The following is a 12,764-nucleotide window of genomic DNA, read 5'->3' as shown; positions in this document are numbered from 1 at the left end:
ACGACTTGGGGGTGGGGGGCTCTCGTTGGAAAACACAATAAATATTAAAAGGCACAGAGTCTTGTGCTTCTAGATTACTCTGCCAGGAATCAAAATTTGGAATTGAATATTCTCCAAAGTAGAAATGTAAAATTGTCATTTCAGGCCACTCTCTTCTCTGACATCCATAACTGCCTATCAAAACAGCTAAGTCACAACAGCCCAACAAGAAACAGAAAATACTAAGAGATCTGAGGTTGTCGTGTAAGCTTTCCTTGCTGTCCCTATTAGTCTATAGCCCGAATAAAGGGACTACTTTACCACGGCAAATGTATTTATCCCTAGCCAGGAATTTTGGAATTAGTTCCTATGCATTTGTAACATATGTCATTATGGAAATGGCCTGGCCATCACATAATGGCCAGTTCACCTCTGCACTGTTTTCTCGATCAGCATAAGCAGACCTGTCAGTGGAACCGTGACACTGAAATGCACCCTGGCGGTCAGCATCTGCTGTGTGGAAGAAGGGGAAATACTGTAGTCACTTTTGTTTGAGTGATTTTATAGAACAAAATCTTTGGGGTGTTTTTTTTGTTGTTGTTGTTGTTGTTGTTTTGGGGGGAGGTATATTTTTGAGATGGATTTCTCTGTGTTTCCTGACTGTCCTGGAACTCTCTGTAGACCAGGAGGACTCTACTCACAGAGATCCAGCTGCCCCTGCCTCCCAAGTACTGGGATTAAAAATCCTCTATACTGCCCATTCCTTACACAACAGAATCAAGTGTACACTCAGAAATGGCTACAGACTATAAGTGCTCGTCGTTTCTTTATTGAGAACGGGTTTCACACGGTCGGTGTAGGCCCAGAACTTAGTGTGCAAGTAGCTAAGGGTAGCCTGAAATTCCAGGTCCGCCTGCTTCTGTCTCCCTAGTGTTAGGATTGCAGGCCTGAGCTCCCTTCCCTGCCTTAGTCACTATCAGTTTAGCTTGGTGTTTCCAGTGATCTCAGACCCTTCTTCACCAGCCACTTTATCACGGCTCTTGCTGGAAGGTCACGGGTCTGTTGCTAAGTTTTGAAAAACAAATGGAATTGTCTACCAGGAGCTCCTCTTATTTTATTACTTTTATTTTAATTTGGAGACGATATCTCACTGTGTAGCTAGGTGACCTGGAACTCAGTCACCTGCCTCTGCCTCCGCCTCCAGAGTGCTGGGATCAAAGGTGTGCACATGCAGTTCCTGAAAGCTCTTGACGGCTGCTCTCCAGAATGTCTGAGTCTCCATGTGCCACTGAGCCAGCGGGGATTACAGTTTTTAAAGTCTTTGTCGTTTGGATCGATGGAGCCTGAGTACCTTGCGGCTGTGTGAATGACCGCCATGCCGTGGCCAGGGCAGTCTGGCCCTGGAGAGACACAGTGACTCACATGTGGAACCCATGTAGGATCCACCTACTGGACACCCAACAGGGCGTAGCCAATGCAACTGTTGATTTGTGTTTTCTGCTTTGCAGATTCGTAACCAGCTTAATCAGGAGCAGAATTCCAAGCTCCAGCAGCAAAAGGAGCTCCTGAACAAGCGCAACATGGAAGTGGCCATGATGGATAAGCGGATCAGCGAGCTTCGTGAGCGCCTTTACGGCAAGAAAATCCAGGCACGTGCAAGAGCAGGCGGTTGTGAGCTGAGCCGCCATGCGGGCTTCATCTGAATGTGCCCGTTGTTGCTGGACCTGCTGCTACATACTGAGTGGCAATTCTCAGGAGGTGGACGCAGGAGATTTGTAAATTAGAGGCCAGTCTGGGGAAATCACGTCTAAACAACAACCTTGATCAAAATGCTATATAGAGTTACATTTTCAAAAATACTTGCTATTCTAAATTTCAAAGATAGTAAGTACTTTGAGCAAAAGCTGAAATAGGACAGGAATATTCACAGGGATTTGGTAGTCTTCCCTGTTCTCCAGAGTTGACAGTTGCTAATGGTTCTAGTCTTCTGCTTAGTTCAGACACAGCGACTTGCTGTACCATGGTCCAGGGTCTGCCTGTCCTTCACCTTCTTTGCCTCTCAGTGTGTGAGTGAGAACAAGCACTGTGCCCTGTGTCTAACTGGATGTCACACCCAACCGTCAGATGTCATGGGCACCTAGGGCTGAGGGAGGAGCCATGCACTCTGCCCTCACGTTGGAGAGCAGGGCAGGTGCCCACCCGCCAGGCATCTCCCCTGCCCTGAGTCTCCATGTGCACACTGAGCCAGTCCGATAGGGGACAGACCCCGATACTCTGAGGAGGTGGGCGTGGGCGTCATATTTGAAGGAGGATGGATTTGAAGGAGGTGGCAAACAGGAACTGGGCTTTAACAGTGGTTCTCATAGAGCTGCCCTGTTTGTTAAACTTGAGTTCCCAGGCCAGTAACTTAGTAACCACAGTTTCAGATGATGTTTTTCTCTCAAGGTTAACAACACAGAAGCCATGAGAGGCAAGATTGTGTGGTGGGGAGAGTTATTCAGAGAGGAGAAGGAGAAAGAAGGGAGGGGAAGAGGACAAGAAAACATACCTTCAGGAATTGGGTTCTTTCTGCTTTAGATTTTTATTCTATGTACGTCTGTGCACCATATGCACACAGTGCCCACAGAGGCCAGAAGACGGTGTCGGATTCTCTGGGACTGAACATGAATGCTGGGAATCAAATCCAGATCCACTGGCAAAGCGGCCAGTACTCTCCTGTAAGGCAGTTAGTTCTCCAGCCCGGCCTACGTGTTGATAAGGCCGGCAGCTCTGAAGCCCATGGCGCAAAGAACCTGGGAGCTTAAGTACCAGGCTGGCTGCTAGAGTCCCCTCTTTCTGGAGGACCTCAGTTTTTCTCAAGGCATTGCACTGGCTGTGTGAGACCCACCCATCTTACAGAGTGCCATCTGCCTCAGAGTCGATTAAGTGTTAATCTTATCTAAATTACTGTTTGAGCACCTATCTGTGTACCATGGCTTAGCCAAGATGTACGAAACTACACCACCACCATCCCAAACAAAGGGGAAACAAAACAAACCATCACAGGACTGATGTGTTTCACCAAGCCCAACAACACAAGTTCAAGTCTAGGACACACAGAGTACAGTGGACTCAAAGAACCAATTCCTATAGTAATTGTCCCTGACCTCTACATATGTGCTGTGTGACATGTGCACACACACACACACACACACACACACACACACACGATTGAAAATGAAAGAGCACAAATAGCTTCTAGAGAAGTTACTCTGTCTCAGGGATCTTGAGAAAGACTGTGTTTTTGCAGAGCCGTGGCTCTCCTGGAAGAGCTCCACGATACTTCTCAGCATTTGTGAAGGTCTTGAACCTTTCCCAGCATGTGGAGTCAAGTGCACAGTTAGGAATCCGTGCTTCCCTACTTAGAACCTTCCTAGCAAGGAGCCATAAGGAGCCTGTGGTCCTCTAGTTAGGATCCTGCTGGACTTGCTTTTGATCTTGGTCAGTATCACATGGTGGGTGACTTCTGCTTAGTTGTACCTTTTCTTACAAAAGCAGAACTTCTCTCAGAAATGCAGAGCCCCTATCAGGACTGGAGTGTCACCTGAACACTTGCCCTGCATCCTTATGGTAGCTCTCATCCTAATTATAGATTCAGACACAGAGGCTCAGAGAGGCTAAGTTACTAGCCTGAGACTGCACAGTAAGTGACAGGATTTGAAGGCATGCTCAGGGAACAAGCAGGCTTATCTGTGCCTACAACAGGGGGCTCTCATCCCTGAGTGAAGGGAGGCAGCTCTCATCCCTGAGTGAAGGGAGGCGGTCCTCGGGTGTCCATACAGCAGGGGCTCTCATCCCTGAGTGAAGGGGGGCAGTCCTCGGGTGTCATACAGCAGGGGCTCTCATCCCTGAGTGAAGGGGGGCAGCTCTCATCCCTGAGTGAAGGGGGGCAGTCCTCGGGTGTCCATACAGCAGGGGCTCTCATCCCTGAGTGAAGGGGGGCAGTCCTCGGGTGTCCACACAGCAGGGGCTCTCATCCCTGAGTGAGGGAGGCCGTCCTCGGGTTCTAGAGCTTGTGCTAGTATCACGCAGCTTTTGATTGTCAGTGCTCACCAGTGGGCAGGTGTTAAGCGTAAGTCAAGTTCTCCGAAGGCTCACTCCCCTTCGCCATGCTGGTCTTTCAGGCAAGGGACTTTCCAGCTTATACTCAGCTTCTAAGCTGAGTGATTCCCTCTTTCCCAGCCTGTCTCTCACTGAATTCATCTTGACTTGGTTTCATTCTCCTTGCAGCTGAACCGTGTGAACGGCACATCGTCACCACAGTCACCCCTGAGCACATCTGGCCGGGTCGCTGCTGTGGGTCCTTATATCCAGGTTCCCAGTACTGGCGGGTTTCCTCTCCCAGGGGATCCTGTAAAGCCCCAGTCTCTCACCATTGCCTCGAGTGCTGCCCACGGAAGATCCAAATCTGGTAAGTCGCCCCAGTCCTCTCCGGGGAGCACAGGAGGAGTGTGTCAAGGTACATACAGCACGGTCAGAAAATCCACAAACTTGGGTGGGATTATAGGTGTGGCTATGAAGCCAGGGGCTGGCTCTCCAGCACTCGGGAGAGGAGAGGGAAGACTTCCAAACCCCTTCCTTTGGTCGTTGCAGCCCTGTGCTCCGAGCACTCCCTGCGTGGTGTCCACCCAGGCACAGGGCTCTCCAGGTGGACAGGATGGTTATTTTTAAACTGACAGATTAAGAATTCAGGAATGCCAGGTATGGGGACATACACCTGTGACCCCAGTGATCAGGAAGCAGAAGTAGGAAGATGGCCACAAGTTCAAGGCCAGCCTAGGCTACACAGGAGACTCTGTCTAAAATATCAGGGCTTCCTTACAGTGACAAGGGTGGGCCTGTATACACGGAATCAAGAATGTGTCCTGGCGTATTATATTTGTGAAACTGTCATTCTCCCGATGTGAGGCTCTGTGTTTTCGCCCTCGTGTTAGTAGCAAGTCTGTGGCAATCTTTAGTGCTGCTGCCTTTTCTGGGCATGGGGAGTAGGAGTTGAGTTTTTGAGTCAGGGTCTCATTCTGTGGCCTTGGCTGTTCTGAAACTCACTGTGTAGGCCAGGCTGATCTTGATCACAGAGATCCTCCTGCCTCTGCTCTGCTGAGATAAAGGTGTACACCACCAAGCCAGGCACTGTCACAGCTTTCTCTTGCTCGGCACCTACTGTGCTTAGTACTCTTGCCATCTGGCTCCCGACTCCAGTAAAGGGGCCGGAACCTACTCTTTATGGCCGTGTCTTAGCAGTCAAATAGGTTCTGTGTTGAGCTGGATCCCCACCTTGCAGCATTCATTGGTAAGGGTGACTCCCTTGTCTGTGGTACAATGGTAGAGATGTTCAGTGGTGGAGATCAGCATAGCTATCTGCTGCTCTGTTGGATCGGCTGTTAGAACTTCCAAGCTGGCAGCAAGGCAGAGGCAGGCAGGGCTTTGATCTCGAGTTCAAAAACCAGCCTGGTCTACAGAGCTAGCTCCAGGACAGCCATGGCTACACAGAGAAACCAAAAAACCAAAACAACACCAACACAGACTTCCAAGCTGAAAATGCCACCTGTTTCCCAGCCTCTACTTAAGTGCCGTGTAGCCTCATAGGGTTGCCAGAGGATGCCTTTACCTACCCTCCTCCTCCCTCCCTCCCTCCCTCCCTCCCTCCCCTAGCTGAAAAGCAGCTCATATAGTTTCCTGTGTGAACACAACCTGGGGTCAGGATCTCCGCCATGGAGCTAGGCTGAGAAATCCTCAGGGTTACTGTGATCCATGTTGACTCTCCTGGTTCTGTTACCTAGATGGCTACAGTAGATGCAGAGGGACCAGCACATGGACAGTGTCAGACCTGGACATCGGGCCTCATTGCGGCTCCTCAGGGCACTCTGCAAGCCCACTTGTAAACTGTGTGTCACCTAACACCTTAGTGGGGCACTTCTGATCTGTTACACGCTGAATCAACAATCATTTGTTTTTCCAAACTGACAAAGGACTGTTAATTAATTACCCCTGCACTTGGAAGCAATTCTGGGCCATGCACCTGCCCCTTCCAGCCCAGTTGAGGAATTGGGGGGTATGGCCCCTACTTGGTCATCCAGACATGGTTAGTCACCAAGATGTTGGCATGGAGGGGGTTGTGCTATAGATGTTTGTGGCAGAGGAGAGTCGCTTATTTCTCAAGAAATTAAGGTGCACAGCTGGGCATCGTGGCACACCAGGGCAGCCTGGGCTATGTAGTGAAACCTTAACTCAGAAAAAAGAGTGGCGATTTTGAGTTATTTATGAAGCCTGATTCTCATCATAATTGAAGGTCCTTTGCTTTGCACTATGGATAAGTGGCTACTTTTAGCATCTCCCTTATCCTGAGGAAAAAGTTTCTTACAATCCGCTCATGGCTGCTTCCCATAAAACTTCGCATTGCTGCGGGATTTCTGAGGCCAATGAGCAGCCAGCCACATTGATTCCCATGACCCTGAGAGCAGAAAATCCCATCTCAGCCTACCTGCCATGGATCTCCGGTTGGCCTCACCTTCCCAGTAAGCTGAGTTTCCCCTGGGTGCCTCTGGTGAGTTTCATACAGCCCATACTCTAGTCACTCGCCCAGCAGGGAGTGAACGTTCCCGTGCTTGTCAGAGGAGGCTGACAGACTGAAGCACAGTGATAGTCTGTGTTAGCCTCTGCAGCGGTCCTGGCCTCGCTCGCACTGTGGTCTGTGGATGGCGCAGAGCAGCTAGAGCATCGGAGTGGCTTGTCCCTGCAGCACATGCCACTGGTCCCGCAGGTCTGGCGGAATATTCTGGAGAGGCTCACCCTTAGGACTGGGAGCAGTTAGGACAGATGACTTTTGTTCTGCTGCCCACTTCTCCCCACATGGGCTGTCCCTGCTCACAGCTAGCTGTCCTGGGACTAGAAGTGTCTGTGCCTGTCAGAGGAGCAGAGGCCTAAGGCAGGGCGAACGGCTGACCCAGTTTCAGGCCACTCGTGTGGACTCCTTTTCAGTTTGGAAAAATGCTCTATGTAAACATCTTTCTGTGGGCTTCCTGGAAACTTGCAGGTGATGACTGGCTTCCTAATCATTGCAACAAAATGTTAGCTGCTGCTTATGCTGTTTCCCAGTCAGAAAGAGGACTGGCCTCTTGTGCTTGGTCACAAATTATTTTACAGAGCAAGAAACCCTCACATTAAAGGAGAAATTTTATTTAAATAATGGAAATCACACAAATCAAATCTATTATGAAGTCAGATGATGTCTTTTCCTATGGCTGAGTGTGATTGCTTATAAACGGTGCCTGATGGGTCGGAGCTTGCTGTGTTCTGTGCTGTGGCGATGCCAGTGTGAGGCAGCCCTTGCTGCACAGCACAGCCTTGCTGTGTGGTGAGTGCTGACCTCAGTGGCCAGGAGCTCCCTGGGCTCAGGCAGGCCTGTGGGCTGCTGAGCAAATGCATAAGCATGCGGGTGTTGGAAGCCCTGGTGCTGTATTTGTTTCTGCCTCCACTAACCTCAAGACTTTTGTTGTTTTTATTTAAATTCTATGCTACTTTCAAGCTAATGATGGAAACTGGCCAACGTTAAAGCAGAATTCTGCTTCAGTGAAGTCGACTCAGATGGCTGGTGGGGACTGGAAGGACTCAGGCATGGAGGGGACCCTAAAGCAAGGTGCCATCTCAAGCCAGCCTTTGCCTCTGTCCGCACTGGGAGCTACAGACAAGCTGGTATGTCGTCTGGTTTTAATCACGGAGCCCCAGAGAGTTTCCCTTATGTTCCGATCTTCAGCTCGAGGGTGTGACCTATGAAGGCAAGGGACTCCTGTTGTGTCCCCTTCATGGCTTGAGTCGTAGAGAGCCATGGCCCTCAGGTGCCTGAACACGCTCAGTTAGATAATGAGCCCACTAGTGTGTCCTGTGTCCTTTTAAGGCTCACAAATTGTACTGTGCTGTTCTAAATGGAAAGAAGTGTGTGTAACCTTCCGAAGAGTAACTTACTGTTTTCTTCTTGACTCCTAACTTTAGGGCATCGAGATTGGCAAAGGGCCACCTCCCATACCTGGTGTAGGCAAGCCACTTCCCCCAAGTTATGGGACATATCCAAGCCCTGGGCCCCTGGGCCCAGGGTCAACAAGCTCCCTGGAGAGGAGGAAAGAAGGAAGCTTGCCCAGACCTGCTGCAGGCCCACCGAGTCGGCAGAAGCCCGCCCCACTGCCCCCAGCGGGCAGCGCTCCCCAGCCCGGCTCCTCACAGCAGATTCAGCAGAGGATCTCCGTGCCACCAAGTCCCACATACCCACCAGCGGGGCCCCCTGCTTTCCCAGCTGGAGACGGAAAACCTGAGCTGCCACTCACAGTGGCCATTAGGCCTTTCCTGGCTGATAAAGGGTCAAGGCCACAGTCTCCCAGGAAGGGACCTCAGACAGTAAACTCAAGCTCTATATACTCCATGTACCTCCAGCAAGCCACGCCACCTAAGAATTACCAGCCACCAGCACATGGCACCCTAAACAAGTCAGTTAAAGCAGGTATGCTGGCTGCAACAGTCTTTCAGAAATGGAGGAGCCATTGCAGGCTACTTACGATAAAACGTAATTCTTACCTAAAATACGGGGTGTCGGTTTGGGATGAAATAAGAGACAGATGCAGAATAGTTTTCAGGTGAGTCACCTGACTTACCACCGGGCGGGTGTCCGCACATCACCCAGTAGTAAATCCGTCACCCAGGATGACACTTCCGGAATTTCCATTTTCCTCCTGCTTCAGGGCAACTTGTGCTATTAGTTATCCAGTGATTGGGGTGGACCTGCTGGCCATTGCTAAGTAAGCATCCTGGGCATGGGCAGTGAGGAGCTGCCAGGAGGGACATCCTGGAGTGGGTGACTGAACAGGGCCCTTCTAGGAAGGCAGATGAGAAGATACAGCACAGCTCTACGGACCTCATGAGGTCCAAGAGATTCCCATTCTAGCTGGAGGGTCCTGTGGGCCAGGTCAGGGCTGCAGCATCCAAACTTGTAATTCAATTCCTGGGTGTGTTTACCTGTCAAGTAGTATGGTCTGTGGGCATGGTTCTGACCCTGGGAGAAGCTCTTGGGCCACAGATCAAATGCATCCTGTTCCAAAGAGGTAAGTGTCTCTCTCCATGTTGCCTGGCTCAGTCCCAGGCATGAGTGGAGATGTAGTGGATTTGGCATTTTGCTTGGCCAGAAAACAGAAGACTTTATCAAAGTGGGAAAACTCAGGTCAGCATCCTTTCCTTTTGAAAGACCCCCATTTTGGAAACAAACCTAGAATCCAGTTAAAAGGGAGTGAGCAAGGGTCTGGGAAAGGTTTGCTGTGGATTCAGAAAGCAGAACCAACAGCGCCAGGGAGAGATGCTCCTGTCAGAGCAGCCGGGATGAAATTATTCTGTCCTCTGTCTCCCCTCCAGTGTATGGTAAACCTGTCCTACCGTCAGGGTCAGCGTCTCCATCGCCCTTACCGTTTCTTCATGGGTCACTGGGCACAGGCACGACACAGCCGCAGCCACCTTCAGAATGTGCTGAGAAGGAGCCAGAGCCGGAAGGCCCCAGCGTGCCTGGAGAAGGCAGCACGGTGGAAAGCCTGCCACGGCCGCTCAGTCCCACCAAACTCACACCCATTGTACACTCCCCGCTCCGTTACCAGAGCGATGCGGACCTGGAAGCTCTCCGCAGGAAGCTGGCCAATGCACCCCGACCCCTGAAGAAGCGCAGCTCTATCACGGAGCCGGAGGGCCCTGGAGGGCCCAACATTCAAAAGTTGCTTTATCAACGCTTCAACACCCTGGCTGGCGGCATGGAGGGTACCCCTTTCTACCAGCCCAGCCCGTCACAGGACTTTGTGGGCACCATAGCTGATGTGGACAATGGAAACACCAATGCCAATGGCAACTTGGATGAGTCTTTCCCTCCCCGGCCCACGGCCCCACTTCCTGATGAGCTTGCCCCATCCTCAGATGCCAATGACAATGAGTTACCTTCCCCTGAGCCAGAGGAGCTCATTTGTCCCCAGACAACTCATCAAACTGCTGAGCCCACTGAGGACAATAACAACAATGTGGCCACGGTGCCCTCCACAGAGCAGATCCCAAGTCCTGTGGCTGAGGCTCCTTCCGAGGAGGATCAGGTCCTTCCTGCACCTCTTTCCCCTGTCGTCCATCCTCCAACAGCATCTGCGGTGGGTATCCTTGCTAGACCAGAGCCAGGCATGCAGAATTAGATGGGACAGGATAGTCCAAAGCATAGCACATGGTGCCCTGGTAAGCTAGATGCCACCAACACCAGATGGCAGACAAGGAGAAAAGCAGTGAGCCTCCCTGAGGAAGTCACTGTGTCACTGTGGACACTGCAGAGGGCTTGGGACCATCTCGGGGATCTCTGAGCCGCCACTATGGGTGTGTCCCGGCAGTGGGGTAAGCTGACTCCCTTGGGGAGGATACCTGGTGTGGGAAGATACAGCAGTGTGGCTGTTACCACACTCCCTCCCGCAGGCAGCCACTGCACTCCACTGATAGCCAGACCCTAAGGCAGCCACCAGAGCTGCTCCTGGAGACCTGCCTTAGTTCTAGCCACCCCCTCCCTCCCACAGCAGGGTCTTGGGTTGGTCCTCGGTTGGTCCTTGGTAGGTCCCGTGAGGCTGAACTGCTTCCATCTACCTACAGAGCAAACGGACCAACCTGAAGAAGCCTAACTCTGAGCGGACAGGGCATGGGCTGAGAGTGCGCTTCAACCCCCTGGCACTGCTTCTAGATGCTTCTCTGGAAGGAGAGTTTGATCTAGTGCAGAGGATCATCTATGAGGTGAGCCATGCTCCCGTATGTCTGTGCTGCTGGGAGTTTGAAGGGCTGGCTTTCACATGCTCTGTGTCCTAGGTGGAAGACCCTAGCAAACCCAATGACGAAGGGATCACCCCCCTACACAATGCTGTCTGTGCTGGCCACCACCATATCGTGAAGTTTCTGCTGGACTTTGGTGTCAATGTGAATGCTGCAGACAGTGATGGATGGTGAGAACCCATGGGTGTGGGGATGGAAGGCCACCCCCTCCCTTACGAAAGGAAGTGAGCTCAGAAAACTGAATCTGGAGAGGAAGAATACCCTCGTTCATTCCCAGAAAAGCCATCTGCAGCATTGTGCTGCTCAGTCCTTTCCCTCCTGCCGCCATGTGTGTTCCTCATGTGCCTTACTGGTGCAGCCATTTGCCCTTCCTGTTCCCGGACATTCTGTGTGAGACGTGCATCCAAAAAGTGAAAAACACCTAGCAGTGACTTGATGTCCCAGGGTGGGGAGAAGGGGTTGAGGAGAGGGGACTGATACTGGGGTGTAAAGTGCATAAATAATGGGAAAGCAATGTAGGAATAATAATCATCTTTAAAAAGCTAGAAAACAATTGAAGGGAACACCTGAGTGTCATCCTTTAGCCTCCACAGGAGCCTGCGTAGGATGTGCATACACAACTGTCAGCTTAGCTGTCTGTAAATCAACCTGTCTTTAAATGTGTACGTATGTGATACTGCTGTGCAGGAGTGTCCACTGTTACAGCCCATTTCTTTTTTTTTTTTCTTTCTTTTTTTTTTTCTCTTTTTCTTTTTTTCGGAGCTGGGGACCAAACCCAGGGCCTTGCACTTGCTAGGCAAGCGCTCTACCACTGAGCTAGCAACCCCTACAGCCCATTTCTTGATCCACACCCTGTCACCTTTTTCCAAAGATTTACACACAAGTAATCCGTATGAATCAACACTTTAAAACTAGAGATGTGGAAGCATGTGGTAGTGCACACCTTTAATCCCAGCACTCAGGAGGCAGAGGCAGGGGCAGCATCTCGTGAGTTCAAGGCCAGCCTGGTCTACAGAGCAAGTTCCAGGACAGCCAGAGAAAGTGTCTCAAAAGCCAAACAAAAAAACAAGTAGAACTTTGCGGCTCCAGAGGTGCTTGATTGGATGTTCTTCCAAAGGACCCAGTGCTTGCTCCTTAGTGCCCACACGACAGTTCATAACCATCTGTAACCGAGTCCCAGGAGTCCCCTGCACCCTCCTCCTGGCCTTTGCACACGGTGCACAAATATACATGCATGAAATCATCCATACACATAAAATTAACAAAGCACCTAGACCCTTGCCTGACACAGCTGTGGTCCCTCTTCTCAGAGGGTGGCGTCACACAGGAGCGGGTGGTTCCTGACTGTTTCCCGTCTGCTTCTAGGACACCACTGCACTGTGCCGCCTCTTGCAACAGTGTCCACCTCTGCAAGCAGCTGGTGGAGAGTGGAGCCGCTATCTTTGCCTCCACCATCAGTGACATCGAGACCGCTGCAGACAAGTGTGAGGAGATGGAGGAGGGCTACATCCAGTGCTCTCAGTTCCTGTACGGTACGTACGGGGGCTCGGTGTGCCCAGCCGCTCCCCCGGCTAAGCGGCACTGTGTCTGTCTGTCTGTCCTGTTGCTGGGCTAGAGTCCGGCTCAGTGAGTGGATCATGCTCAAGTGCTCACTGCCTTTATGCTCACCCTCAAAACATCGGAAGCCCTGTTTGTCTCTGGGTGGTATGAACCCACATCACTCGGAAGGCTTAGGACGCTGCAGGCCAACCTGTACGTGGCGAGACTCTGCCTTAACAAAAGAAAACAGAAATCACATTGGGATTCTGTTCAGTTGCTGAAGAGGGAGAGTGCCCTGGATGCTTTGTTTGGTGCCCTGGGGTCACAGGAGTGGGGAGCCAGGTAGCAGTGGCCTCCACACTTGCTGCTGCGTACATGAGCTGAAGCAG

General features: G+C 51.3%; 1 protein-coding gene across 2 annotated transcripts in view; it reads left to right on the top strand.

The window, feature by feature from the left end:
* The window catches only part of Ppp1r13b (protein phosphatase 1 regulatory subunit 13B), a 71,209-nt gene that overhangs the window by 55,702 nt on the left and 2,743 nt on the right, over positions 1-12,764 (top strand). The window contains exons 8-15 of one of the 2 annotated variants that reach the window (XM_032908522.1): positions 1,488-1,628; positions 4,249-4,429; positions 7,544-7,710; positions 8,008-8,509; positions 9,412-10,178; positions 10,663-10,800; positions 10,873-11,006; positions 12,202-12,368. In XM_032908522.1, the coding sequence (XP_032764413.1) occupies positions 1,488-1,628; positions 4,249-4,429; positions 7,544-7,710; positions 8,008-8,509; positions 9,412-10,178; positions 10,663-10,800; positions 10,873-11,006; positions 12,202-12,368 (2,197 nt within the window). Of the gene's footprint in view, positions 1-1,487; positions 1,629-4,248; positions 4,430-5,798; positions 5,904-7,543; positions 7,711-8,007; positions 8,510-9,411; positions 10,335-10,662; positions 10,801-10,872; positions 11,007-12,201; positions 12,369-12,764 lie in introns of those variants that run through there. The other variant, XM_032908521.1, reaches the window with a different exon arrangement.

The sequence above is a fragment of the Rattus rattus genome, chromosome 7 (genome assembly GCF_011064425.1).
Source record: "Rattus rattus isolate New Zealand chromosome 7, Rrattus_CSIRO_v1, whole genome shotgun sequence".
Taxonomy (NCBI): domain Eukaryota; kingdom Metazoa; phylum Chordata; class Mammalia; order Rodentia; family Muridae; genus Rattus; species Rattus rattus.
The sequence above is the reverse complement of the archived record's forward strand: the minus strand, read 5'-3'. Positions and strand labels throughout refer to the sequence as shown.